The 24,624-nt window shown below is 40.6% G+C and overlaps 3 protein-coding genes and 1 long non-coding RNA gene across 6 annotated transcripts; 3 read left to right on the top strand and 1 right to left on the bottom strand.

Annotated features, from left to right (window-relative positions):
* The first annotated feature begins 291 nt into the window (after positions 1 to 291).
* lrch2 (leucine-rich repeats and calponin homology (CH) domain containing 2) lies at positions 292 to 13,329 on the top strand. 3 transcript variants are annotated; one of them, XM_088398105.1, is made up of 21 exons: positions 292 to 715; positions 4,600 to 4,744; positions 4,900 to 5,026; positions 5,111 to 5,216; positions 5,449 to 5,585; positions 5,670 to 5,800; positions 5,884 to 5,971; positions 6,080 to 6,176; positions 6,306 to 6,403; positions 6,478 to 6,545; positions 6,986 to 7,090; positions 7,268 to 7,336; positions 7,756 to 7,815; positions 7,969 to 8,017; positions 8,101 to 8,241; positions 8,428 to 8,478; positions 8,655 to 8,718; positions 9,206 to 9,318; positions 9,570 to 9,707; positions 9,790 to 9,867; positions 10,377 to 13,329. In XM_088398105.1, exons 1-21 carry the CDS (start codon positions 430 to 432, stop codon positions 10,494 to 10,496), a joined length of 2,271 nt encoding a protein of 756 aa, XP_088254231.1. In that variant the 5' UTR covers positions 292 to 429; the 3' UTR covers positions 10,497 to 13,329. The 3 variants fall into 3 exon arrangements, with proteins under 3 accessions (XP_088254231.1, XP_088254232.1, XP_088254233.1); XM_088398106.1 differs by having other exon boundaries at positions 6,330 to 6,403; XM_088398107.1 differs by lacking the exon at positions 7,268 to 7,336 and having other exon boundaries at positions 293 to 715; positions 10,377 to 13,328.
* Positions 13,330 to 13,787: 458 nt separating this feature from the next.
* Positions 13,788 to 16,820, top strand: il13ra2 (interleukin 13 receptor, alpha 2). The gene is made up of 8 exons (XM_088398695.1): positions 13,788 to 13,911; positions 14,082 to 14,188; positions 14,327 to 14,478; positions 14,573 to 14,729; positions 14,805 to 14,919; positions 15,625 to 15,809; positions 15,945 to 16,102; positions 16,217 to 16,820. Exons 2-8 carry the CDS (start codon positions 14,101 to 14,103, stop codon positions 16,355 to 16,357), a joined length of 996 nt encoding a protein of 331 aa, XP_088254821.1. The 5' UTR covers positions 13,788 to 13,911; positions 14,082 to 14,100; the 3' UTR covers positions 16,358 to 16,820.
* A 387-nt stretch (positions 16,821 to 17,207) lies between these two features.
* On the top strand, positions 17,208 to 18,399 carry LOC148386035 (uncharacterized). Its single transcript, XR_015863238.1, has 2 exons — positions 17,208 to 17,275; positions 17,370 to 18,399. It is a non-coding gene; the product is annotated as an uncharacterized LOC148386035 (long non-coding RNA).
* A 531-nt stretch (positions 18,400 to 18,930) lies between these two features.
* LOC148386036 (transmembrane protein 47-like) lies at positions 18,931 to 24,008 on the bottom strand. Its single transcript, XM_088399430.1, has 3 exons — positions 23,645 to 24,008; positions 21,584 to 21,724; positions 18,931 to 19,582 (listed from the first exon to the last, which is right to left on the bottom strand). Exons 1-3 carry the CDS (start codon positions 23,859 to 23,861, stop codon positions 19,401 to 19,403), a joined length of 540 nt encoding a protein of 179 aa, XP_088255556.1. The 5' UTR covers positions 23,862 to 24,008; the 3' UTR covers positions 18,931 to 19,400.
* Positions 24,009 to 24,624: the final 616 nt, after the last annotated feature.

The following is a 24,624-nucleotide window of genomic DNA, read 5'->3' on the forward strand; positions in this document are numbered from 1 at the left end:
CATTCGCCAAGCATAACCTTCAATAATTATACATTTTTATGAACTATTTTGTTTGTCATATACATTTTGCCGTGTTTGGTGCAACCCTGTTACAGATACTCAACACCTGAAAAGATATGTCCTAATAGATCATTTTCAGGTAAATAAAGAAAGTTACATTCCACCAAATCGCACCTCTGCTGCTTATTAATCAACAGGAGAGGAGGGGTTAACGCCTAAAATGGCCACCACACCACATCAAGCACCGCCAGCATCATCAGCACCTCCGCCTCTGTGGAGACCCACCCCCTTGCGCCTCCCCTCATTGATGCACGCCTCTGCACGCGCATGGGCGTAGAATCTGCGGCTGTGCGCTGCTGCTGCTGCTATCAGTCTGAGACTCAATTCCGATTTCTTTTTTCCTTTTTTTTTTTTTTTATATAAACGAAAATGGCGTCCAACCAAGGAGCTGTCACTGCGCTTCAGAACCACCACCACTACACAAGCGGACCTCACTGGAGCCCGGGGAGCAGCCAGTACCAACAACAGTACCACCAGCAACAACAGCACCAACAGCAGCAGCAGCAGCAGCAACAGCAGCAGCAGCACCTCACGGCCCGGAGCCTGGAGCGAGCTCTGGAGGATGCTGTCTGCTCCGGGATCCTCAACCTAAGCGGGAGGAAGCTGAGGGAGTACCCGGGGCTGAGTTACGACCTCACCGATACAACACAAGCAGGTGCGTGGCATTTGGTGTAAAAATGTGCACGAATGTTACATTGTAAGGACAACGAGTGCAGGAGTTTTGCTGCGATTGCCTGCCTGCATGTGTCTACCCTTACACAAAGCGACCACTGTAATAATGTGGCTCATATATTTTAAGCGCAAGGGGCTCGGTTACTGCTCAGTTGTTTTGGGCGAAACCAGCAGCCCCTCATTGCCCCCCCCCCCCCCCCCCCCCTTTAGCTCCATGAATGAGACATTGGCAGGCGCACCCAAATCAGCCACTGTGCATTTTAATACATTGGAAAATAATATGAATGAACAATTGCTAATAAATTCAGTGATATATGTCTTTTGTGTGGCGCGTTCACTTTGCTCGCATGCGGACAAAAGATGGAACTTGCAGCCAGCCTCACCCTTCTGCATGCGTGCGTGCCTGCAGAAAGGAGGAAGCCACTACAGTCTTGGTTCCTAACTCCTATTCCTTTTTTATACTAAATGTTTGGTTTGTTGATATTTAGGTTCCCCATTGGGTTCATCTTACAGATAATTTCACTGGGCTTTTAGAGAATGCACATGAAGGGCACATACATTTGTAATTATTCAATTATATTCCAAGGAGTCTTATCTCGTCGGGAGCCTGATCAGTCAGTTATTATTCATTCTGTCAGCAGCTTAAGTCATTATACTTGCCATTGAGACGGTTTATGTCTCCTAATGATAGTCTTCTCTGATATGTTCATATACCATCTGCTGTTACACTTTGTCAGAACAGTGATTGATGGTGGGTGCTTACCCCAGGGGATTAAATGTGGTAAAATGATATACCCCAAATAGCTTTGCCACAATCGCTAACCCGTTACATCTGATCATGAAAAGGCAACCAAGTGTCTGAACATAAGCATGACGCCCACTAAAGTCTTGCAATGCTGTAATTTACATACACACACCTAAAATATTACAAAGTAGAGTGCAGGCCATAAAAAAGGGAACATATTTGTTAGCAAGCAATAAACTTCCTGGTTCACAAAGGATACCAAGCATATAGGTCGCGTCATCATTCTGGTGGAGTGGTTTCACACATAAAGTCCTCTCCAAAAACTTCATAAGCTTTGGAGCAACCTACTAGCAACAAACCATTTACTGTAGATGAGGATTTACATGCATATGTATAATTATTTATTTTCAACCTTTGAGTCACTGTGGCATCTGTAAATTGTGGTGTAAGTTCATTCTTCCTCCCCCGTTAAGCAGGAAGTAAGCCTGCTAAGTAATAAACATACGCACATGCAAATACAAAAATAACGCTGAGTGACTGTACTTTTTTTTTTTTTTTTACATTTTGGCCTTGGTAAGTAGTAAATTTCACATTATTAAAACAGTAAACCTAACTTTGTTGTTGTTGGGTTTTTCATTCCAAAAACTGTGCCAGAGCAAAAATCTCACTTCCGAAAGATCTCAACACTAAGGAAACCAAACTAAAAAAACAGCCTGTCACTTCTTTCCGCAATCTTTACTTTTGCTGGAGATCTTTCGAAGCTGAATGAAAGGCAAGGTTTTGTGTTGTTTGTACTCGGGGTCTGGCTGAGTGCGTGTCATCTGACTAATGACTGAGCAGTGTTGTGCAAAGAAAGCAAAGAGTCTACTCGCACAAGGGTGTCTGTTTGCAGTTTGCCACTGGCACTTTGTCTCCACTCGGTTTGTATTCTCACGGGAAAGAGTTTGCGGGCGGATGGCCTGACCTTGGAGAGGGCCAGGTTAGCCACCTGGGCAGATGTTCTGGTTCATATGTCGTCATCTGCTCACTCTCGAGAGGACCCACATAGCGCTGCTTTGTTTGCATGCAAGTCACAGCATGCATATAGTGGCTCAAGACTTGGAACTCCTTCAATGTTCATTTCTGACTTGAATTAGAATTGATTCTCATTTGGTGGGTCAGGAACCAAAAGTGGGCTGGTCATAATAGTCCTAGTTCTGATTCACAGAGAGAAATTACATAGACTCATGAAAACTAGCGGTTGCCGAGAAGTCTAAGTACGTTCGTCACAGTCGCAATCACGCAAGTGTAGCTTGACAATTGTAATTCCTGTGCAGTGACTTTCCGGCCTCGGGCTCTTCCGTGATGTGCCTGTGCATGTTGAGACACGACATAGTTGTCAGCATGAAAACAAGGCCACATCACTGTAATGATGTCACGGTCCAACTACAGTCATCGCGTGTTGGATTTAGTCTCCAGCTACATTTTCTAGTATATTATAATTTAACATTTTGTTCATTTATTTGACACTGCCTACTGTATGTTTGCCACAAGGCAACATAATTGGCTCTCTTATTTTTTTCTGTCCCTGCAGTCATTTATTATTCACGCAATGAGGTCATAGGCAAACTATTCATTCTGATCATTTAACACAAGAGATAAGCACAAAATAAATACGCCACACCTCCTTTATGACATCTTGGATGTGAAAAGGATTTAACACAGGAAGTAAAACAGCAGTGAGACAAGCAGCACTCAGCAGGATGTCTATTTTAGCCTTTGCTGTGTCATTGGCGGAAGTATAGCCAGACATCATCTGCACCTCCAGCACAGTTGAATGGATTGATGATTTGGCATGGAGGTGGGCCACAGATGGTCTGGGTTGGAGGAGGGAAATGGGAGGTGGGGTGGTCACGCCTGCCGCCTGCGCTCCACCCCCACTGACCTATGGTGGTGCTAAGAATCCCCAGCTGTGAGGCTTCTTTGGGTGGGGCGGGGTGTTTTCCTAAATGCAGCTGTATTACAGCATCAAGCCTTAAGAATTTACTCTTAATGGATGGTGCTTAGACCCTTTGACCGCAGCTTTGGTCTTCTCAAGACGATAATTTGTGTTTCCTTTAACCCCCTAGGGCCAATTCTTGCGGACTGATGAGTGTCTAATGTGGTCTTCTCACTTCTGCTTTCTGGTTTTGACTAACAATGCAAAGGCTTTAAATCCTTACCGACCACAACATTATGTACACCCGATTAAGCTAACGGCAGCTAACTTAAGACATTTAAAACGATTATTCAAATCACTTCTTAAAACTCAAATTTCTAGACTGACTTATGTGATGTAATCAGCTAATTACATCTTTTTTTATGTAAAAGCAAACTAGTCAGGTTATAAGAAGCAGGTAATACCCCCATAATGGTAAGCTGTAAGAAATTGGAATTAGTAGATGAAGACGTAGCGATGTTGACTTCTACAATATGTTTATCTGTGGCTGCGCACTTTCTCACGCTGGCTGCTAATGAACATGTCAGCAGGGGATGGCATCGGCAAGACACACATTCGCACACTCATTTGCACAATCAATAGGTGTCCAAAATAGGTAGTCTCCACATATATCACTCGTCCATGTGTGTCTTCTTTGCTTTCAAAAGACAATGCTTGTGTTTGTTGAGGGATGGTGAGCGCATTGGAGAAAGCCGCTGCAAATATCGTGGACATTAAAATAGCTTTCAACTATAAACAATCTCAAGTCTGGTTGTTTAGTTTTTTTTTCTTTAGCATTTTTGCCCAGTCATATAAATTACATACATTAAAGGCATTAAAGTCTCTTGCAATGGGATCAATAACGGAAATACTGATATATTCAAAAAGGGTTGTAAGTTCAGACCAGTGTTCAGTGACGACATGCTCACTAAGATGTATCGATCTGTCTGTCTAGTCAATTGATCTTGCCTACAACTCGGACAATGTCCACATAAACTTCTATTCTTTGTTCTCAGTAAACATGGACCATGTGAACAAAAGTAGACTTTTGATGAATTGTACTGTTTAGCGTTTAGCCAGAAAAGCCCCAAAGGCGAGAGAAATTTTTTTCTTTTCCATTCCACAATGTTTTTGGCCATATAGTGTAATTTGTTTTTGTTTGCAGATCTGTCCAAAAATCGTCTCTCTGAAGTCCCTCCGGAAGTTTGTCTCTTTGCCCCGCTCGAGTCCCTCAACCTCTACCACAACTGTATCAAGTGCATCCCAGAAGCCATCATCAACTTGCAGATACTGACGTATCTTGACATCAGGTGATCATGCCACACCTTGGTTGTCAATATCCAATTACACAACAATAATGTGTGTTAATTGTAATACCTGTTCTGATTTTACTGTCAAACATTAGAATTGAATTTAAAAGTGCACAGCATTCTAACTATTTGTTCCTTTTTTTCTCTCTCTCCAGTCGAAATCTAATATCCGTATTGCCCAAACACTTGTTCAACCTTCCGCTCAAAGTTCTACTCGTGAGCAACAACAAGCTGGTGTCCATCCCTGAAGAGATCGGCAAAGCCAAAGAACTAATGGAGCTTGTAAGAGGCTTTTCTCTTTCCATGCTTAAAAGGCAAAGTGCATGTCATGCTCGATGGATGCTTTCACTCTTTCTCCCCCTGCAGGATGTGAGCTGTAATGAGATCCAGGCGCTGCCGGCCCAGGTCGGCCGTCTCCATGCCTTACGAGAACTCAACGTTAGGAAGAACTGTCTGCAGATTCTTCCGGAAGGTCAGAATGAAACATTGACCTAATCATTGTATTGAAATAGACTTCTGTATTCATCCATTTAAAATCTCCTGTTAACCTAACATGCATATTTTTGGAATGTGGTCGCCTGTTTATAAACAAAACCAAAAAAGCAAGCAAACGTTCTAATGAGTAAGTTACTTTGGAGAGTGTGTACCTAATGAAATGTCCAGTGACACGACAACAACCGCTTTTTTTGACACTTTCCTGACAGAGTTGGCTGATCTGCCTCTCATTCGACTTGACTTCTCCTGCAATAAGATCACCGAGATCCCAGCAGCCTACAGGAAACTCAGGCAACTGCAGCACATCATCCTCGATAACAATCCTATGCAGTCTCCTCCAGCACAGGTGAGCATCAGCGCAAGCAATCCCAATCCGGCACGACTGCGCCCTCTAGTGGACAAATGACCACATCGCTCGTAAACATTTCAGATTTGCCTCAAGGGGAAAGTGCACATTTTCAAGTACCTGAACATTCAAGCGTGCAGGTCGGACAAAAAGCCAGATACCCTGGATATCCCCTCCCTCGGGAAACGTTGTCTTCAACAGCAACTCACAGATAGGTATTGCTAATATTCCGTTTTATCAAACAATTGTTGTGTTGTTGTAGTTCTCAACAGTTCATAACTCCCTCACTTGTGTTCAGCATAGAAGATTTTTACCCCAGTAAGAACCACGGGCCTGACTCTGGGATTGGGAGTGACAATGGTGATAAGAGGCTGTCAACAACTGAGGTCAGACATTAATTAAATAAACATTTTAGTTAGAGAAGCTATTGTCCATAAATAGCTCAAATTGACTTGGGGAACCAATCACAAATTGCATCTCTTTGCCTCACGCAGCCTTCAGACGACGATACCGTCAGCCTCCACTCTCAGGTGTCTGAGACAGCCCGCGCCGATGCTCTCTCAATCCTTTCCAAAATGGACTCTTGCAAAGGTTACCAACAATAAGTATCCGATTACCCCTCTTGAACGCAGAGACGTGGGGATTTTTGAATCAAGTGCCTAGAAATATATACATAAGAGCGTTAATGTGATCGTCGCGGATGCTTCCTCCCTCTATCAGATCAGGATCTGTATGACTTTATAGAACCCAACCCGGATGAGGATCCTGCTCTGTCAGAGTGTGATGGACAGCAGAACTGTCATGTGTCGTGTATTAAGGTAAGAAGAAATATGCTTCAATCCACAATATAGTTACTCTAATATATATATTTATTTTTTCATGTGTATTTCAGGAATTGGAAAAGGTTCTTAACTTGTCTCACCAAAGCAAAGACAAGGAGAGCTGGAAAGAGGAGTCAGGGTAAGATTATATTGCTGGAATTTAAACACAATCAAAAATGTCATTCTTGAAAATTTACTGGAAAAAACAAACAAACCCTGTTTTCACAACCAAGCTTCAGTTCCTGTTATGACATAAGGCTGTAAAAGACAACATTGTAAGTCATTATGTTTGGCTTTTGGTAACTAACCAAACATTAAGCAATAAACTGCACAAGATGAGCAATTTTCCGATTATATTTTTAAGGCTTGTTTTTATGAAGAGATCCTACTAAATTTGCACTTGATGTTGTGGCCAGTTTGTGGTGCTTATTTATTTTGATTGTATCGCTGTATATAATTTGTTTTACTAACAACAAGGTGAAAATAATGCTGGGGGGGTTAGGTTGATAATGACTGTAGTTGGAAATACGTCTGTACACGTAAAGCTTTACTAAACCTCAACTCCTGTCCGTGTTGCAGCTCCGACAAAGAGCAGCTACTGGAAGAGGAGGATGATGAACTGAAGGAGGTGCTGGATCTGAGGAAAATTGCCGTACAGCTTTTGCAACAGGAGCAGCAGAACAGGTGCGCGGCTCCACCGTCACAAACGCAGCTAAAGCACGTTTTCATGCCTGTTCTCTCTCGCCTCTGCTTTGCGCTAAAAATCTTATCGTCTTCATGTCGCTTCACATCACTTTGCCTTCATCTTGATTCTCCTTGTTTTCCTTCTGTGGTGGCGGCCGTGTGATATATTGCTTCTAGACGACGGTCCTTAATTTGCAGAGCGGAAAGTCTCATCCATCGACGCAGAGTAACTGGTCGAGCTCACAGGTAGACTAAGTGGCTTTTTTCACTGCTATTTCCCAAGTCGGTATGCTTACATGCACTCGATACATTGGCGCGTCTCTCTCTGCATCATCTTACATTTTGCACAAAAGAGGTCGCATCTCTACAGGAAGCTTCCATCATGCTGCTTATTAGCTATCTTCTATCTAAAGCTACTCCTCTGCTAGCATGGCGTGCAGAACACAACAATTTGATTCACCATTTTAATTATACCCTTGCCAGTCACCATATAAGCCTAAGCTGTTTTTTTAAACATTTTTTTTATGTTTATCTTGAATTATATGTTAACATTGCACCAGGTGAGCTGATACAATTGTTTAAAATTTAGCCCGGAAAACTGATAAGTCATGCATTTAAAATTGTCTATGTTGTACATGACAGTTTTTACTTGGTTATGTCTGCAGATTTCTAAGTCACTCTGGGAGCTCCGGCAGCAAAGCCAGGCCTCCTCCTCAACCTCGCAGGTACTTTTCTGTACCACATGCTTCCTGTTCTGCACACGCTCAGTAGTGCTGATGGAACGACGAAGATACTGCTTTACTGAATTTTTTTTTCATGTTGTAAAAATTATATCTGCCCCTAAATATAGTCAGTATAATTTCTCTTATTTCTCACAGTGCTTCATTGGATGAGGGAAGTAGCGGCGCATCGGTGCTAAGTGCACAGGTACCACCTACCTGCATAGATGTATTTTTTGTAGTTGTGTTTCAACCGGCAGGAGACAAGCAAGTATCGCCTTGTTTTCATAGCCTCCGTCATCCTGCTCCTTTGACGGCAGCCTGAGGATGGATCAGTCTGATTCAGAGTCCAAATGGCCGGAGGTTCCTCCTGTCCTCAATCAAAATGAAGATCGCAAGAGAAACAAATATCTGAGAAAAGATTATCTCAAGGTGTGCAAAAAAAAACCTCCACAAACTTACATTGACTTCAGAAAAGTGAAGTGCAAGATTAAAAACAGAATTGCCCTTGCTATGCATTCTACCCGATGCAGATATGTAGATAACCATCAGTTTTTCTGGGAAATAAGTTTTTGCAAAGAACAGACTCATATCTTTTTTTGCTTGCTATCTTGACAGTACAAATGCCAGAGTGCCCGGAAAAACTGCGGCGGGGATGACGACTGTGAGGTGTGTGTGTGTGTGTGTGTGGACGTGTGTGTGTGTGTGTGTGTGTGTGTGTGTGTGTGTGTGTGTGTGTGTGTGTGTGACTGCGTACGTCTGTGCGTACGTGCGTGCGTATGTGTGTGTGATGCTGTGTCATTAAACAGCATTGATGAAATCCTGTAAATTAAATTTGTTGACAGGAGAGTTTACGCAACTCAGATTTCAGCACCACTCTAGCTGTGTTTGGACTCAAGCCAAGAGCAGGTACTAATTTGCGGACTTAGATCCAAACATGTATCAAAAATATAAAACAAACAGTCCTATTAAATAAATAGAAACGTGATGCATACACATACATGCTGTACATCATACGGTGATGTAATGATTAATTTACTTGGAAAATAGCACTGCAGTATAATATAGCCTACTATCTTATCCTCTGCACCACTTATTCTTCTGAAAAACATCAGTTCCGTGGAAGTGAGGAGGTTTCCAGGGAACCAAAAACAAATAAATCTCCTCCCCGATAGTCACAGCAGAAATTCCTTGGAGCAATGTGTTCACTAATAACATTTTAAAAAGCCTCATTCAAAACTATCAAGCTGTTGTAAGTCAGGAAATATGAACATTGTGTCAGAAAAAAAGCCTCAATGTACCTATAAAGTTCATTGGAACTAATTTGAAGTACTTTCTGTTGGTACCTTTTTTTTTTCCCTATTTTTGGAAATCTTATCCAAATGTTCCATTTCAGCCTTTACCAGAGGAGGTCATCAGGAGTTCAGCTCCACTGAGCCCAGCTTCACGATGAGGAGAAAGATGGAACATTTAAGAGAGGAAATTGAGCAAATAGGAATCCTACGACAGGTTTTCTCATTTTTATATTCACTACTATGAGTCTTCTACATTTAAATGTGATAGCTTCCTTTGTTAAACTCGATTGGGCAATGATTGAGCCTCTTTCAATGGATTTGGCTTTTAAAAGCTTGGACTGAAAAACTGCTTGGCTTTCCATTACATAACCAAAGCACTCTCAATGACTACAACCACAATAAAAAACACTCTTAAATGAATACCTCTCTGCCAAAAAATGCTCTTATCGCCTGACATTTCTACAGAATATTGAGTCCAAACTCAAGGTGCTGCTTCCAGACGATGTCGGAGCTGCTCTGATGGATGGCGTGGTCCTTTGCCATTTAGCCAATCACATTTGTCCTCGCTCTGTGGCCAGCATCCACGTACCTTCGCCGGCAGTGGTAACGCACTTTGATTAATATCACGTTTTATTTCAAGGCCTCTGTCTGCATTTCAGTGTTGGTCCTCTTTGCGTCTTCCCAGCCAAAGCTCAGTATGGCTAAATGCCGTCGAAATGTGGAGAACTTCCTGGATGCCTGTAAGAAAATGGGAGTTCCACAGGTAAACATTTACTATTTATAAATAGAATTTTATTGTTTCCAGGAATGCGGCTCGGTGGCGCACTGGGTAGCACGTCCACCTCACAGTTAGGTGGGTGCGGGTTCGATTCCACCTCCGGCTCCTGAAAAGGAATGGATATTTCCAGTAATGCCGCCAATATGTCTATCATCCACATTATCTTGCATTCCGAGGAAAAGATTCACATTTGGAAAATATGTAACGCCACATAATCTGAAAGAACAGAAAATCCCTGAGGCTAAACTGTAGTGACACACCCAGTTTCGCCATCTGAAAATGAAAGTGCCCTTTTTTTTTTTTTTTTTTTTTTATAAACCAGGCTTACTCGAATATTATTTTATAATTATATGCAGATGTTCAACTGTAAATTCAATTGAGTTGAGCATTTCTGCTACTTTTATCAAAGTCTTCTTTTCCAACAAAAGTATGTGTACTTCTGTTTCAGTACTGTCTGTTTAACTTCCAATTGCATTTTTATCCTGCTAATGCAGGATAAACTGTGTCTGCCCCATCACATCCTGGAAGAGCGTGGCCTGGTGAAGGTGAGCGCGACCGTGCAGGCGCTGTTGGATCTACCCGCCATGAAGCCCACGCAGCTATCAGCTGCTTGACGTAAACCCGTCCGGCCCCGAATCGCACCCACCACACCAGGGACCACAAATCCCATCTTGCCACCTCACTCAGAGGACGAGGACCCAGTGGCTCTTGGCTTGTGCCTGACTGAAACAGTGAACATCCTCCTGTCTGTGCAAATCTCAGACACTTCCAGTCCATCACGACTTTGGCTCTCTCGCTACTTCTACCACTGGGGCTGTTTGCACTGGCGGAGCTAGAAGGGGGGCTGCAAGGGCACTGATCCCCCCCCCCCGAAAAATGCTTGAGGATCCCCGGTGTCTGGACAGATAATAGACTTCTGGGTATTTTCCCAATTATCCGGGAATTTTATTCCACATTTTAACCCATCCCCCCTAGGTACCTTATAATGAATGAGTTTTTGGAAGAATTTGTCAGGGTTCTTTTTTAGGTTGATTTCCTTAGCCCCCTAAAAGAAAAAGAAAAATCCTAGCTCCGCCAGTGACCGTTTGCACAAGGTAGTGGCTCTAAAAGCAGTCCTGCTAATCCCTCTTTCAATGCTCATTCGTTATTGAGCCTTCTTCAAGTGCCGGTTGTGACATGTAACTCATTCTTTGACCCTCACTCATTCATGAACATGTATTTCAATTCAGTGCCATTTGCGCCCTTTCTACTCTATACAGCTAACTTCTCTGCCAGTTAGAGCATTCTACTGTTACAAAACTCTGCCTTTCCAAATGCATGACGACCACATTTGTTGTTCAAGTCATGCCGTATCGCAAATCTTCTGTAAACTAGTGTACAAATCCTCTGCTGTTAGTGTTTATGACCACTGTGATGACATGTAGCCCACTGTGGTTTCAAAGCATTTTCTCAGTTGTTTTTTTTTTTATTTGAAGTCATGGATTTTTCTACCCTTTTTATACTTTCCCCACGCAAGACACAGAGAAGCTTTTTATCATTGCTTTGGATGCTTTTTCCATGAAAGGATCCAAATATGGCAGGACGACTTCCACAAAGCACAATGTGCTCACACTGTCTCATATGCTCAATCATGTCAGGGAAATCAGAATGACTTATGCATTTCTTATTTATGTGTTTTGTAACATGATTTTGGTTTGCGTGTTTGTACTTTTTGGCCGAAGCACTGATCACGACTCCATCCTGACTCGGTAGCCGTATCCTCAAGCTCGTGTTTACTAGTGTGTTTTGATTTGAGCTATTATTTATTTATTTTATGATGGTTTCTTTTTATTTAAAAAAAAAAGATATATTTTGAGCCTTCCTGTCCTGCTACTGACTTAACTCACGGGTTCTTTCAAATAACTTCAATTGAATAAAGGCCACAAGGATAAAAAAAAAGAAAACTGACGTGAAATGATTGATGATTCTTCCTACCCTACTTCCTATTTCTTTGTTTCCCTCTTGAGTAATTCTTTTGGAAAATGCCCAAATTGTGATTTTTATCTCTTCCTTCCAAGTTACTCCTCGAGTTCTTCTTGTACTCTGCTATTTTTTAATAGAGTTGCAGAATTCCGGAAAGTTTTTTTTCTTGACTCCATTATATGGGAATGACATGGGAATGTGCTGAATATATTGTTATAATATATTATTGGGGTCAAGTTCAAGTCACGAGTTTGCAAAGATTGACAGAAAACCAAAACATGGCATTTTTTTAATTATGTTTTCCCCCTTTGAAACTACATGTGGTTTTTTTTCAATGAACAATAATTTTATGTTTGTTCTTTCTTCTCTCTCTTTATGTACATACATTTATTTTCATTATCTGCTTCCTGTTTTATACACACGACATGCTGACTAATTTTCATGGAAGACGGCCAAATTTAGTGTCAGACGTTACATCTATATGTTCACGTCAAAGAAGGTTGACTTGACACAGGTATAAAAAAAAATCAGCGTGACAAAGGGGAAGTGACATTGGAAGTGATTATTACTAACAATCTTTTCCTTGCATTTTATGCGCTGACTCATGCATCATATGTGTCTGAAAGCGTCATAACCATGTGAGCACCTTTGAATTTTGTAACGATGTCAGGATTGAATGAGATGTGACTTATCAATCACTCAAATGACCAAAAATGACCCTACGGAAATTTCCCTCTTTTGACTTTTGGAACATAATGAATTAAGATGCAAACAATGACACGTAGAATAATATTTGTCAAATATACAAACACCCCCCTCCCTAAAAAAAATAAAACAGCTATTTAATACCTCATTGAGAGGCCTTTGTACAATTTCAAGGCAGAAATGTTTTCAATATGGTCTTTGGTTTATGACAGGGGTGTCAAACTCCTTTTTTTCGCAGGCTGCATTGTAGTTATAGCTTCTTTCAGAGAGCCATTATGACCCAAATAAATGTATGAGCTCCTCATATTATATACAGTAAACGCTACAAAACAAACTGACGAATAACTCGTTTTCAAATCAGACGAGTAAAAACTGGTCAAATATTTAAAAAAAAAAGATATTATTAAAAGTGAAGACAATTTGCAATTCTAGTAATGACACACGAATTTGATGCACAATTTGTCTTCGCGAGCCACATAAAATGATGTGGCGGGCCTTGGGTTTGACACCTGTGGTTTATGACACCAAAATAATGATTCACTAGACTTATAACTCAATGTGATTCACTTTTCTATGTACTATGTTCTATGTACTAATCTATATTTTGACACATTCAAAATCGAGGGTACAACCGTGAGTCACCATGACGTCAGACACTGCCATCTAAAATTATACACCACATCCCTTTTTGTCTGTATTTTTAAATAGGTCAAGCCTTTGTGAAGATAATGAATGACCATTGTACACGTTATCAATATAGTGGTCCTCCGGGTTTCTTACAAAAAATAATTCTAAATATGGTAATTATGAATAAATTCTTTGCAATTCACTCGTGTTATTTTTTGACATTCTAGTAACTACTGAATTCGGTGTGGAAATGTAGAACATTGTAGCAATAATGTAATAAACAGTTTTACATTCAACAGCATTTTTGCTACAGCACAACGGTGTTCTTCTCGACCAGGAACTGTCGGATGCTCGGGCCATGACGCAGCCACGAGCTTCCCGCACACAACTCTTGCCTCTTCTTTTTGCACAGAACCAAAGAACATGCCCTAAAATGTCTTCGTAGATGTGCTAATTGAAGATTTGGTGCACATTTAAACTCTATAGTTTGGGGTTGAAATACATTTTTTCGGACACCAGACATACAACCTTTCCAGCACGTCTCCGTCGATGACTCAATGGGATCAAGAGTCAGCATGAATAATCGTGAAAAGAAATTATACGCCAGACTTGCTTTGACATGATCTTATTTTGATGTTGAGTTGCTCCTCCCCCTTGGAGTTTAGCTTAAAAGTCTAAAACTCGACCGAGCAGGCAAGCATCATCCACTCACTTGACGCACACTCACACAGTCTTGTAAGTATTTGCCTTTTTCCACATATATATTTTTTCTTTAACTTCTTTTATAATTTTAATCAATAATTAGTCAACTCTTTATTTAGACTTTGTTTTAATTTAATTCTCAACTGTTTTATGTCAATTACAATTTTTTGTCCAAAATGTTAAATTTGTGTGTTTGTTCACAGGGTCCATTCACATAAAAAAATGTTGGCATTTAAACCAGCTCATGGAACTTTACTGATAGTGCTCTTAATAACCTGCATGGAGGCATCGCAATGTACTATTTTTCAAGGTTGGTCAAAAAATTCCTACTACTTAGAAATAAACATTTTGTTATCAGAAACTTTTTGTGCTGAAATATGCAACTTCATTTTAGCTTACGCTCACAGCATCGCACATACTACATTGTATCATGTCATTTTCTTTGCAGTGGACCCCCCCGAGGAGATTAAAATCATAGATCCTGGTCATCTTGGTCGTATGGAGATTACATGGACTCTCCCAGCAAGCTTAATTCATATCCAAGAATGTCCAACGCTTTACCAGTTGGAATACTTCAATGCCTATACGCAGCGTTGGGATGTGAGTAGAACCTGTGAACATTTCCCTATTCATGGAAGAACTGCTTCAATAATTCAAATACAAGAATAGTGACCAAGAATATGATTTTTTTCAGGTTATTAAGACTCCTCAGAGGACATACAGTGCTCAGTTTGATCTGATGAAGGACATTCAAGTTAGAGTGTACACCCTGCTGGGGGAACACTGTGCTAATAACACTTGGATCAAAAGTCAGAACTACACGGAACTGGTGCAGAAACCTCCCAGAGAAGGTCAGTCGGGTGCAGAGAGCAGTGAGGAATGTTTGTGTTGATATTAACTTACTTTGTATTGTTCTGTTCCAATAGGTACTCATGCAGTAAATAACTTTCATTGTGTGTTTTATAATATGGAACATCTGATCTGCTTGTGGACAAATTACCACAACCTGCCATCCAACACACAAATATATTTGTATTACTGGTGAGTACCATTTATTTTTTCTGTTGGTGGTATTGACAATCAAAATATAAAATTGGTGTGTAACTTCTAATAGTTGGTTGTCACAATAAGAAGTATTTCATCAATAAAAATAAAATAAATAAATAAATAGATAGATAGATAGATAGATAGATAGATAGATAGATAGATAGATAGATAGATAGATAGATAGATAGATAGATAGATAGATAGATAGATAGATAGATAGATAGATTAGATAGATAGATAGATAGATAGATAGATAGATAGATAGATAGATAGATAGATAGATAGATAGATAGATAGATAGATAGATAGATAGATAGATAGATAGATAGATAGATAGATAGATAGATAGATAGATAGATAGATAGATAGATAGATAGATAGATAGATAGATAGATAGATAGATAGATAGATAGATAGATAGATAGATAGATAGATAGATAGATAGATAGATAGATAGATAGATAGATAGATAATATGAACATACAAACAAACTAATAACCCAATCACCAGTATAGTAGTTTTTGATTGTGTTGTAGACCTTCTGCGTCCCAATGATGCAGCCCTAATTAGATAACCAACCTAATGTTAAGTTTGGTGTCAAAATGGCATTCTTGTGTTGCATGTTGTATTCATCCCTTCTAATGACAGCTGCGCAATGTTCTACTTTGAAGTGTCCTCATGCTAACTTCTCTCCCGCAGGCACAAAGAATTGGAACAAACAGAGGAATGTCCTAAGTACCTTTTCAGAAATGGAGACAGATGTGGTTGCAGCTTCACGGGAAAACCTCTCCCTGATTTTACTGATGTCAACTTCTGTGTAAATGGTTCTTCTCCAGAAGGCCGCCTGAGGCCTACATATCAATCCCTTCAAATTCAAAACACTGGTGCATACAAGTTGCTCTGTTCTAGCATGAAATTATTTTATAATTTTAATTTATATTTTATAAAGAATAACTATTTTGTTCCACCTGTCCAAAGTCCCATTTCACCTATTAGCATTATGTCTTTTTTTAATGCAGTGAAACCTAATCCTGTGGTGAAGCTGACGCTGCAGCAAGATCGGGACACTCAACTCAAACTTCACTGGAAGAAACCTGAGGGAAATGTTCCTGAACACTGCCTTATATGGGAGGTGGAGCACACCAGCAAAGAATCACAAACGGGATATGTGCATTCGGTAATATGCAAAATTCCCAAAGCTTTTTTTAGAAAAATAGTCTATAGCCTCCCACCCAATTTAATTATTTTTGTTTCCTCACACCGATTAGTAAATTACTTATGTCTTCTACAGGAGCAAATTTACACCATGAACACAAGCCTGATTTTACCTGCTGTGGCTGAGCGCAACTGCTTCAGGGTACGCTCCAAGATGAACAAATATTGTGTGGCGAGAAGCATCTGGAGCCTATGGAGTGACCAAAGATGTATTTAAACAAAAAGCAACAACAAAAGTACAACAAATTACACATTCATTGGAGAATATTGTGTGGGATTATCACAATGTACAGAATATAATTTCTATTCAGGGATATCAGATTGTGAAGAATAACATTTCATATGTTATGTCTCTATGAGTTTTTGAACATTTGTAAGCGAAATGTGAAGGCTTGAACAGATGAAGCGAGTGGGGGTGTGAGTTCCCTCGCTTAATTAGCAATCCGTTCTTTTGTTTCCTATCCATATTTATCAAAATGAATTTGAAAGATATATCTTCATTTACATTTGCTACGAAAATCAATTCCGGGTACAAAATATGCTCGTATCAACAAAATATTTGTGACCACATAAAATAAAATTGAATAAAGCTCATTTGGATTGCTAATTTTTTTGTTGAAGACTTTTATGTCCACGCTGTGTACTACTTTAATGTTGGGAATAAAACCATCTGGATCCTGGATGACCTGTGTTTTTTGTTGTTGTTTGATTACATCTAAAAATGATACTGACAAGGTCACCCATGCAGCCATCTGCAGGCTTCCCACTAGCAATACAGAATTGTCCATTATACTCATTTGTGTCTCTGTGTAGGTTAACTTACTGTATCATTAGTAGAAAATATCATTCTCCAACTTTATTTCAGCTCAATTGTATCTTTGCTGCCTTGCACTGTGTTGTTTATCTTATCTTTTGTTAATTCATGTTCTGCATGTGGCATGTGAGGAACGCCAGCAGACGCATGATAGCGAGGGAGATGTGACATGTTTCGAGTTAATGTGTAATTTTGGTGGGGTCATGCTTGATAGAAGACTGGAGTGGTGGTAATGTATAGCTCAGGTGTTGCTAGTCACTTCACTTTGCTGGTGAGGACTTCCACCGCTGAGGACCACCAGACAGGCTTCAACTCTTCCAGGTTTGCATGCATGATTACATATCTTCACTCTTCAACCTGCATTTTATATAATCTATCCAACCAACACTTTACTTAATTTTCCATTTGTCACTAGGATGGCACTGAATTGGTCAGCAGTACATCACAGGGGCTATTGTTAAGATCAACTAGGTGAACTACAACAATACAAAAGACGGTCAAGTTTTTCTCCGTCCCCCGGGTTCAGTAACTGGAATCTGTCCCTGCAGTTTGAAAGGTTGCAGGGCCCAGCTGGTTACTGGCCTCAGAGGCCGGCCTGCTCTACCAAATATTTACCACAGTGGGGTATTTGCATGCTGCGCTCATAGCTGAGTCAACATCACAAAATGTCATTGGTCCTCAGCAGAATTAGTCAGTCATCATTAAATGCAGAAGAACAATGAAACACTTAGGTTTGTTTATACGTACATTTGTACGCATACCAGGATGTTGTTATATCTTTTAGTTTTCTTTATTTCATTTTTTTTTTCCCACTGGCTGTATGTGAGTTTGCTTTGTACCACGCACTGCTCTGGTTACATAGAAAATAGGATTTAATTTTTTTAATCAGAGTGCTTCAATAAAAAGTGTGTTCTAAGGAGAGAGAATAAATTGCAGTCATTACATTACATTTTTTAGATATAAACGTATATTAAACATAATCGGAAAGCAAAGCCCCACATCAACACATAAGCCGTTATCACTGGACTCCACAATAAAATTTCTCATAAGCAAAAATGCAATATTTCGCTTGACCACAGGAGGGTAGAGAAGAGTAAAGAATTACAGAAAGGGACATTCCACCCTGAATGGATTCCATCCTGAATATTCCGCTTGACCACAGGAGGGTAGAAAAGGGTAAAAAATGACACAAAAGGACATTCCATCTTGAATGAAGGCCGTAAACGGCACCCAGTGGCTGGAAACATGCAGCTGTCTTATTACACCTTTCCAAAAAAAGTTCTCCAACAAGTCGTGTGAATGGATGGGTGATCTTCTAATTTCTCAATACATTATTTTTGTTGTGTAATAATTATTGTGTGTTTGTACATATGATCACTGCAAATAATAAATAAAATTCCTTAACCCAATGGAGTTTTTTCAAAAAAAGAATATCCACCCCAAAATTGTATGAAACCTCTTCTCTCTTTTTTTGCAACTCCACAACCTCAACCCAGATCACATTTCAAGTTGCTATTATAAGACAAACACTTAAAGAGACGCCTCTCACATCACATCTAGCATCTTGGGATCAATGCAGACATTCGGGACTTTCCCATTGGTGTTGGTTCATCCACATCCAAAAATGAAATAATTCTCATGTGGTCATCTATCCAGATGCGGCAGCTGCTGAAAAAGTTTTTTTTTTTTTGCAGCGGTATTCCAAGCAGCTGTTGTAGTTGAAACTTTGAGAGCTGACAACTTCCCACCAGTATGCAGGGGTGTTGGTGCCTTTTGTTTCACACTTTAAAACCGTTAACATAATTGCAGCAAATGGAAGAAAAACACAAGTTGTCCGAAAAAGAAGTTGTGATGACACCTGTTAAATTTCAATGTGTGTAATCTTAACACTTGATGATTAGCGTATTAAGTCCAAACAAGAGCTTTTTTTTACAGGTTTGAGGTTTGCAGGACACACCAATAATAACACTCATCACTTCCAAATACAACACTTTTTATTCCGTAAAGTCCTTCATGTACAAACAATTTTTACACATTTACATTTTCATTAAAGACAAATTGAGCTTGAAAACACACTATAAATACAGCATATATGTAAGGCTAAGTCTTGTGATATGAGGAGACACGATGATATGTTTCAGGCAGAATGCAGAGAAAGTGGTGCCATTGAAATCAAACTCCTCATTGTAATGCTAGAAAAGAATACACCTTGTTGACTTTAAATGTTCAAAGCCTACTGAACAAAACAGTCCACAACAGAAATCCAGGTCACCATGCAGTGAAAGTATCCAGCAACCATTCAAACAGACCTGTCCTACTTTATTTAGGCCTACACAACCTGACTAAAAATAACCAAGAGAGCCAAGAGAGAATTGTGGTCCGTACTCCTATACACACCAACTACGTAGAGTTATGTGTGTGTTCATGGGAGGGGTGAGGGTGGGCGTCAATACATGGCATCCTCATATATGTCCGTTCGCAGGCAGAAGAGGACTCCGCCACCCAGCATGAAGATGGTGGCGCCCCAGCCGAGTCCGTAGCCCCAGTTGAATTCATGATAGGTTTGCAGAACCGTCCCGTCGATGAACTTGATCGGGTACAGGACCAAAGCGCAGGCCTGCAGGACAACTGGTGGGAAAAAAAAAAGAAATAATTCAAAAGGTTTGCTGATTCTGACTCTGTAAAAAAACAATATCGGTGGAAAATAAAGACTTTTGACCTTGACATAAAAGGAAATTTGGATGTTTCTACCACTGTGAGTCATTTTCCTTGCACTGAGTCTTTGCGGCTTTGAGGATTTTAGTATGACTTCTGGTCGGGCCTTTCCTTCCTCCCTGTAGGAGTGGTGGCGGCCCAAAAGAATGTAGCCGTGTTGATGGAGCCCAGACTGAGCTGAGGTCATATTTCTGGACAGAAAATAAATACTGCAGCGCTGCCAAGGGGCATTTAACGGGCTCCAATATGCGGCGTACGGATGTAAAGGCGGCCTTATTCTCTCTCTCGCCAGGCAGGCTCTCAGAGCAATTACGCACACAGGAAAGGATAACAGCGGCTTCCCATGCTTTTCAGTAAATGGCTAGCAGGCAGTGGTGTAGCCATTAAGTCAAACACACACTGGCCCTTTCTTTATGTCTCATGTTTTCACAGAGGAAAAAAGTCAAAGTTGCCTCACAGCCTCTATTAAACTCACATTAAAAACTATTCATCAGATTAAAGTTTAAGTGTGGAGAACAGTCAGTTCTAGGATGTTGCCTGGCCTCCAATTTCAAACACAAAAACTGTCACCGTCATCAAAACTCCTCAAAATGAATGCACATTCGAAACTGTACATTAATCTTTCATACTGTACAGCACAGGTGTCAAACTCAAGGCCCGGGGGCCAGATACGGCCCGCCACATCATTTTATGTGGCCCGCGAAGACAAATTGTGCATCAAATTTGTGTGTCATTGCTAGAATTGCAAATTGTCTTCAGTTTTAATAATATATATTTTTTTTTAAAAATATTTGACCAGTTTTCAGTCATCTGATTTGAAAACGAGTTATTTGTCAGTTTGTTTTGTAGCTTTTACTGGATATAAAATGAGGTGTTCATACATTTATTTGGGTTGACAGTAATAATGGCCCTCCGAAGGAAGCTATGACTACAATGCGGCCCGCGAAGAAAATGAGTTTGACACCCCTGCTGTACAGCCTTGAGATACAAGTGACCTGACTTCAAGAGACACCAATGCAACCTTTTTAAGAACACAAATGGTACAGCAACATATTTAGACTGACAGTTTCTCAACAATGACTAATATTACTGCAGCTTATTTGGTCACATGTGAAACTTTTCTTTGTGTCTCACTGTGTTTATTATACTGCCCCCAGGTGGCCAATGCACACACAGCAGAAGGAGCAGCACAATGTCCACTGAATTGAAGTAAACAATTATATTAAATTTTGTCATTGGAGTTTGCTTTTAGAGGGTGCAATATTATAGAGTTCTATTCTTATCATAAAACAGCCATACATACATTTAATAAAAACATTAGTTATCAGTGTGTGACATGGAGTTAATTTATCCAAACAAACAATGTTTATTCCATAGCTCATGGACTGTGATGCATATGCTTACATAATGTTGTTCCAATATGGAACCGGCAAGTGAAGGGGCTGCAAGTGGTTAGTCTTTTCAACACTAGCATAAGCACCAACTGCCAAGACTACTTATATTAAATTCCTTTGCCAAAATAATTCAAAAGTTTTTGATTTTATTATATAGTACTTTAAGGGCGGAGTCTCCCCCACTGGTGTCAACATTTCCCCTCTTTCAACTATGCAAGTGGTGCTTTTTTTTCTTCCCCTCTGTGACTTACCATTGTTGGTGCTGCTGCAAATTCTGTGGCTGCTTTTTCTTGGCCCGCGGGCCAAGCGGGCCTCTGGGCTGCTCACCACAGAAAAAATGAGCTCAAGCAACGCACCACTGCCTCTCTCCTTCAGCCGACTTTATTTCATACGGTATGAGCTCTGGAACAAATAAAATCTTGTCTGCCTGGAAAGGCTTGTGGTTGGGCTGAGGGTGTGCATGTCGCCTTCCTGCTTCTTTTTTTGTCATGTGCATTTGGTATCTTCAATGAAAACAAACCTGCAGTGAAGAGGAAGACGGCCACAGTGCGGTAGTGCTTCCTCTGCGTCCCACGGCACAGGGAAATGAGGCCCACCAAAAAGGCCACCAGGGTTGCCGCGGCGCCGCCCACCAGTAGCACAAGGGTGGCGATCTGCCAGTCTGCGGGAAGGAACACATGAACCAATGTTAGAACATCATAGAAGCAAAATTTAGTCACAAGGCAGGCATTGGCACAGCAAAATAAAAGCGGTTGTCATGGAGATGACGTTGGGCTCGGGTTGATGAAAAAGCATGGGATCGTTTCTGAGGTCCTTATAACACATTCCTACTCTGGAAACATGTTTGTGAAGGGACATTAAGATTCAAGTTCAAACTGTCCACTGAAAACATACAATCTTCTTTTCTAGAAGGTGCAGCTTGACTTTTACCGTGAGGATTCTCGTCAAGCAACAAACACGAAAATGAGATTCCTTCTTTTTTCGGTTGCTTTGTTGCGCATCCCATCCTTGAAATCCCACTTGTCGGTGTCAGGAGACCATAGACGGGCCTGAGCTCAAAAGAATAATTTGCATCGGATGAGGCGAACAATCGGCGCGCGAGCTTCATTTGTCATCGGGAAGAGAGAACGGAACGTTTCCCCGCGTGATAACGGCTCAATGGCATTTGAATAAGAAGCACACGAGGCGAAGGCTTATCCTACCGGAGACCGTTTGGCTTCCAGCTTTACCACATCATGTGGTTAGAATTTTGATCAGACGCCTCTCAACAACAACACATATTTTTAAGGTCATAACATTTCATGGTCATTTCTGTGCAGAGCTGAGTCCAAAGATGAAATTAATTGTCAGCGTTAGGTGCTAAGATTGGCCTTGGCACCTCTCCTTATGCCTTTAACCCCAAGCCAGCCGTCCACTGTTGCTTTTGCGGGATCTGCACACACTCAAAAGCGACAAACCCACCTCCCATTTGGCCCCACACATTCCACAACACGAATACTTGGGCCAAAGCCTCGTTTCCGCTACATTCTTTGCGGCATGCGTGTATGTGTGCAAGTACAACTATGAACATAACATCTTAAACCACACACACCCAACAAGGGTTAAATTCATTTTAAGATGCATTCTTTTGATAACTTTACACAATGCATGCATAGATGGATTGCTGTACATATTTAGTCATTTCTAAGAAACATTTAGAGTGCCCCTTCAAAGTGAGTGAGTGAAAGTATAAACACAGCAGCCACGTGATTACAACGTGGTGGGCCCACGTGCCAGTTGAAGCCCACTGAAAGCCTTTGTTGTGTTTGTGTCATAGTGGGTTCAAAGGGGATCCACTGCAAGTGATTGATTGACCCCCTACATAGCTCCCCTACCTTCACCACTACACAAAAACATTTATTTAAACTGACCATGGCAAAACAATAGGGGCTTACTCATGGCTGGTGACTAACTCGTTGATTGGAAGTGCATCAGCGCGACTTCTATTCATACTCGTGTCCTGCCTGCTCATGAATCAGCCCGCATGTTTGTCATCACACCTCACCTAGGCTTTAAATCAGTTTGACCTCTGACTTCTTATTCTGTACATAGTGTTTTTGTATGTGATAACATAGTATATTGTAATTGTTTTTGTTTCCTTGAAGTGCAAGTGCAAAATAAACATTAAATCAATGAATCTGTTGTTGTTTTTTCATAGGGTTTTGAAAAAAGAAAAAAAAAGAAAAGTCAATTAGCCCCAAAGATATGCGATTGAAAGTACAGTATTTGAGTACTGTACTTTAAATCAATGAATCTGTTGTTGTTTTTTCATATGGTTTTGAAAAAAAAAAAAAGAAAAGTCAATTAGCCCCAAAGATGTGCGATTGAAAGTACAGTATTTGAGTACATTACAAGTAGGGAAGCTTAGCCAGTGACACATAAATACGTCATTGTTGTTGTACGTCAATGTTCTTGGCTTCAATTAATAAATGTGCATTTTTGTTTGTCTCTTAAGTTCAGTTAACCAACTTTTCCCTGCCGTATCCAAACACTTAGCGCATCCCAAAAGAGATGAAGGCAAATAAGAGTAAACGTTTCTGACCAGAAGTGAGAGTGGAGAAGCAGCTCCACGAAGCCTCCTCGTCCAGCTGCCTCGCCTCGGACTGGGAACACGACTCCCACAGGGATAGGGAGAAGTGGTCGGCCGTGACCCACGCCGGACTGAGCAGCGCCACCAGGTCCAGGCAGAGAGCCAGGAAGACGCACAACAGCGCGATCAGCTTGAACGGCCGCAGCACGTACACGTCGTTCATCGACATGGTCCTCTCGTCTCACAACGCCGTGGGGCCGTAGCCGTGGAAAGAACCCGAGGAGGAGGAGCACTGTGCGTGTGCGCTGTCTGCAACCATAAGACGCACTGACTACCATTACGCGCATGGATACGCGCACGCTCGCTGCATTGGGGCGCTTTAAGCTTGGAAACTTTAACCCGAGACATTCATCCGATCAGCCTTCACATTAAGAGTAATGGGTAAATTACAATTGTATCAATTGAAAGCAAATCTGTCACAGGAAATTATCCAATTTCACTCATTTGACCCGAAAATTAAAAAAAATGTTGACCATATCATGATTATCATTTTAGCTTATATACCTACGGTACTCTATTCCCTTTTCACCCACAGAAATGTAAATTAAAAATAAGTTAAAACACAATTTTGTATTGTCAATAATGTACAACAAACATTTTGGATCCTTACGTTTGTGGGCTATAAAACGAGAATAGCCTAAAATGTGCAATCTGAACTGTTTAATTTTGTAAGGAATAAATGGCCTCAGGTACAATTGCTTTTAATTTTTCAAATGTCTTAAGGAAGTCTGAGCTGGTTATATCATACTTAAAGTCCTAAGAACGTAAACCTTAAAAGTTTAAAATGCATTGCATAATACTAAACTAACCTACAGTGTTATTTTTAAATGATCGTTAAAACATTTCTCTGATGAAGTTACTGCTATACTGCATCTGTCATCGCGATAGAAGTGAGGCTTGGAAGAGTTGTTGTTGTAATCTTGTAGCTATCC

This window comes from Syngnathus floridae, chromosome 15 (assembly GCF_059516105.1).
Source record: "Syngnathus floridae isolate MCC-2025c chromosome 15, RoL_Sflo_1.0, whole genome shotgun sequence".
Taxonomy (NCBI): Eukaryota; Metazoa; Chordata; class Actinopteri; order Syngnathiformes; family Syngnathidae; genus Syngnathus; species Syngnathus floridae.